The sequence below is a fragment of the Quercus lobata genome, chromosome 10, assembly GCF_001633185.2.
Source record: "Quercus lobata isolate SW786 chromosome 10, ValleyOak3.0 Primary Assembly, whole genome shotgun sequence".
In the NCBI taxonomy this organism is placed as follows: Eukaryota; Viridiplantae; Streptophyta; class Magnoliopsida; order Fagales; family Fagaceae; genus Quercus; species Quercus lobata.
In genome coordinates this window covers 48,074,082-48,078,522 of record NC_044913.1, presented here as the reverse complement: position 1 = coordinate 48,078,522, position 4,441 = coordinate 48,074,082, and the positions used below count along the sequence as shown (strand labels likewise).

Here is a 4,441-nt window from a genome sequence, read left to right as displayed (position 1 = left end):
GAAATTAAAATTCTTTAGTTAAAAAATATTTTAATAATAAAAAAAATTAAGGGGCTAAAATTCTTCAAGAAAGATTACTCTTAACGGGTTAAAAATATTTTAATAATTCAATAGTTACAATGAGAAACTGAGAATTTAGATCTTAAATGTTTTTATTGAAAATACTAAAAAATGCCAATTGAACTAGAAGGCTCTTAATGAGAATTGTTATTTAAGTGAAGTTGATAGAAGCCATTAGCACTTGAAAAAACAGAAAAAAGTGTTCCGACTTCTGAGCTATGGCTTGCCAAGGAAAGAACCCAAAACATGTTTCACTTTTACTATTAGTTGCTTGCTGGTTTTTTTTGCTATCCTCCTGCAAGGCTAATCCAAATGCAGAAGTTGAGGCTCTACTCAAATGGAAAAAAAGCCTCCCAGCAGATCAACCAATTCTGAAGTCATGGGTAGCACAATTCAATTCAAATAGAGCTTCAAGTCCATGCAAATGGCGTGGAATAGCATGCAACAATGAAGGGAGTGTGACTGAAATAAAGCTTAACTACACTGGATTGAAAGGTACCCTCGAAAACTTAGATTTCCTCTCCTTTCCAAACCTTCTTCACCTTGATCTTAGATCAAACCAACTCAAAGGCACCATACCAATGAACATTGGCACACTTTCTAAACTCCAATTTCTTGACCTTTCCATTAATTTCTTCAATGGATCGCTCCCACTTTCTCTTGCTAATCTCACAAAAGTTTATGAGCTTGATGTTTCCCAAAACAATATAACAGGAAAACTAGATAGCCGTTTGTTCCCTGATGGAACCGGTAAGTCTAAAACCGGACTCATTAGTCTAAAAAATTTTCTCCTCCAAACTAATGGCCTTGTTGGCAGAATTCCAGGAGAAATAGGAAATCTGAAACACTTGGCTCTACTGGCTCTAGATGGGAATTACTTTTTTGGTCCTATCCCTTCATCCTTGGGTAATTTGAGTGACTTAACCATTCTTCGTCTTGCTCAAAATCAGCTTTCGGGACAAATCCCCATTAGTATTGGGACTTTAAAACTAACAGAACTGTTCTTGTTGAAAAACAAGTTATCTGGTTCTGTTCCAGAAGAAATAGGGAACCTTTCTTCCTTAGTTACTCTACACCTGGCTGAGAACAACTTCACTGGCCACTTACCCCAACAAGTGTGTCAAGGTGGAAAGCTTACTAATTTCAGTGCAGCCTTTAACAATTTCACTGGTCCTATCCCAGTTAGTCTTAAAAACTGCCGAACCTTATATAGGGTCCGGCTTGAACATAACCAACTAACAGGATATATAGACCAGGATTTTTGGGTTTACCCAAACCTTACTTATATTGATTTGAGTTACAACAGGTTAAGAGGTAAACTCTCACCAAACTGGGGTGAAAGCCAAAACTTGACAGTGCTGAGAGTTGCTGGGAATATGATTAGTGGCAAAATCCCCAATGAGATTCTTCGATTGAGCAAAATGGGATACCTTGACCTTTCTTCCAATCAATTGTCTGGTGACATACCAGTAGAAATTGGAAAGTTATCCAATTTAATAAAGCTAATCTTGAAAGACAACAAGCTTTCTGGAGAGGTACCGGCAGGAATTGGAGGACTGACTGAGTTGGAGTCTCTTGACCTTTCCATAAACATGCTTAGTGGGCCGATTCCAGATCAAATAGGGGACTGTTGGAAGCTACAAAGTTTATCTTTAAGCAAGAATTGCTTGAATGAGACGATTCCCTACCAAATTGGTAATCTTCGAGCATTACAAGATCTTGATTTGAGTTTCAATTCACTGATGGGAGGGATACCACCACAGCTTGGGAGCCTTTCAGATTTGGAATACTTGAACATCTCCAACAATAACCTCAATGGTTCAGTCCCCTTGTCACTAGGCAGCATGTTGAGCTTGATAAGCATCAACCTGTCAAACAACAATTTAGAGGGTCCTCTTCCAGAGGGAAAAATCTTTCGATCAGCTACGCTGGGGGCTTTCAGTAACAACAAAAATCTATGTGGTGAAATCCAAGGTTTGCAACCATGCAATGCCGTAATTATTAAGAAGGGTGGTGGAAATAAGAAAAGCAAAATTTTAATAGTCATTGTTGCTTCTATAGTCGGTGCATTGTCAATTTCATTTGCCTTTGTTGGAATTTTTGTATTTATCCAAAAGAAGCATTCAAGAAATATGTCGAAAGTTAAAAGCACATCAAAGATTGAAAATCCGTTCTCCATATGGCACTTTAATGGGAATGCCGTGTATGAAGACATCCTTGAAGCTTCAAACAACTTTGATGACATGTACTGTATTGGAATGGGGGCATCTGCAAAAGTTTACAAAGTGGAAATACCAGGCGCTCAAGTATTAGCAGTCAAGAAGCTCAATTCCCAAGCTGAAGGCATAGGAACTGACAATATAAAAAGCTTTGGCAATGAGTTAGCAACATTAACAAAAATAAGACATCGGAACATTGTGAAGCTCCTTGGCTTTTGTTTCCATGAAGTTCACATGTTTTTGATTTATGAATTCATGGAAAGAGGAAGCTTAGCTGATATGCTAAGTAGAACAGAAGCAATGGAGTTAGACTGGGCAACTAGGATACAAGTTGTTAAAGGTGTGGCCTATGCTTTATCCTATATGCATCATGAATGTCTCCCACCTATAATTCATCGAGACATCTCAAGTAAGAATGTTTTGATGAGCTCCGACCTTGAAGCCTGTATCTCTGATTTTGGCATTGCAAGGTTCTTAAAGCCTGATTCATCTAATTGGACAACAGTTGCAGGCACATATGGCTATCTCGCCCCAGGTAAGCTTTAAAGCTTCTCGACTTGATATTTTTCCTCGACTTGAACATGTTTGTTTTAGAACTTTGCTTTTTCTATTTTGGGAAATATGTGCATTTGATGTTATATATTGATTAAATGGTGGAAAGGAATGAAATGGGAAAAAAAATCTTCTAATAATATTCTTTTTATTTCCTCATTATCTCCAAGTTTAATTACGAGGGAATAAATGGTTATAAGATAACATTCATTCTTCTATTTTCATCAAAAACTCAAATTTTCATTCTTTAAATGCAAGGAATTGGACGGAATGGGTTAATGACGTTTAATGAAAATTTGATCAAAATAAGTTGATGACGCAGATATATATATATATATATATATATATATATATATATATATCTGTGTGTGTGTGTGTGTGTGTGTGTGTGTGTTTTCACTCATTTCCTATAATTTCCTTTTTCTTAATATTTGATGCACTTTTACCTGATGATAGCTCATTATTTTTTCAAGACTAAGGTATACTTTTGATCTTTAAAGTTCAGGGTTGGTTTCATTTTGGCCCTTTATGTTTCAAAATTTTCATTTTGATCTTTTAATCTTTGATTCCATTTTTATGGTAGTAATTTGATTGTTGAATCTAGATAATTGGTGTCCATTAAGCCGCTTCACCCATATAATGTCAAATATCACCAAATTATTAATAGAAATGAACAACATAACCAATATGAAAACATAATCAAATACGAATAGCTATAATGAAAATGACCCCAATCTTTAAGGGTCAAAAGTTTTTTTCAGTTCTTCTTTTACTTCTTCATTTTTGTAATTGAATCTTGTTATCTTGCGCCAAATGGGCTACACATTGAAGCCATCATCTTGATCGGTTTTTTTTTTCCGTATCTTTTTACTTTTATGGTAATAATAATAATAATAATAACAACAAAAAACAATTGCTTACTTTTTTTAATAAACAAAAATGTATAATAGTAATGTTGTGGGTAAGTTGTGTGATATTATGCCTTTGTCCCCATTCCCTGTGTGTGTTGTCTGTTTGTGTTTCTTCTCAAAAAAAAAAAAATAGTAATGTTGTTATAAAATATATATATATATATATATATATTCATTTCAATTCATTATTTGAATAATTGATAATATTTTGGAATATTAGAGTACATGTTTTTAAATCAAATCTTGTCTTCCAATTTGATTTTTTTGCAGAGCTTGCTTACACGATGGCAGTGAGTGAAAAATGTGATATTTATAGTTTTGGTGTTTTGGTACTAGAAGTTCTTATGGGAAAGCATCCAGCCAAACTCATTACAGATCTACATTCCCCAGTTGGTACCAATATCCACCTCAAAGATGTGTTAGATGATCGTCTCTCACCTCCCACAAGTCAAAAGATTGCTGATGAGTTAGCTCTAATGATGAACTTAGCAGTTTCATGTTTACATACCAATCCACAATCTCGCCCAACCATGCGAAGTGTGTGTCAGCAGCTGGAGATGCAGGCTTCTAAGAACTAAAGTAATCTTCTCTCGCCCTAATAAGACTAATAAAAATAGAAGTAATAAAAATGTGTTGTGAGGAATATATTGAACACGCATTAACAAAAATGTGTGTAACACGCATATATTGAACGCTGAC

General features: G+C 35.1%; 1 protein-coding gene across 1 annotated transcript; it reads left to right on the top strand.

The window, feature by feature from the left end:
• Positions 1-278: 278 nt before the first annotated feature.
• LOC115964876 (MDIS1-interacting receptor like kinase 2-like) lies at positions 279-4,441 on the top strand. Its single transcript, XM_031084109.1, has 2 exons — positions 279-2,814; positions 4,013-4,441. Exons 1-2 carry the CDS (start codon positions 279-281, stop codon positions 4,318-4,320), a joined length of 2,844 nt encoding a protein of 947 aa, XP_030939969.1. The 3' UTR covers positions 4,321-4,441.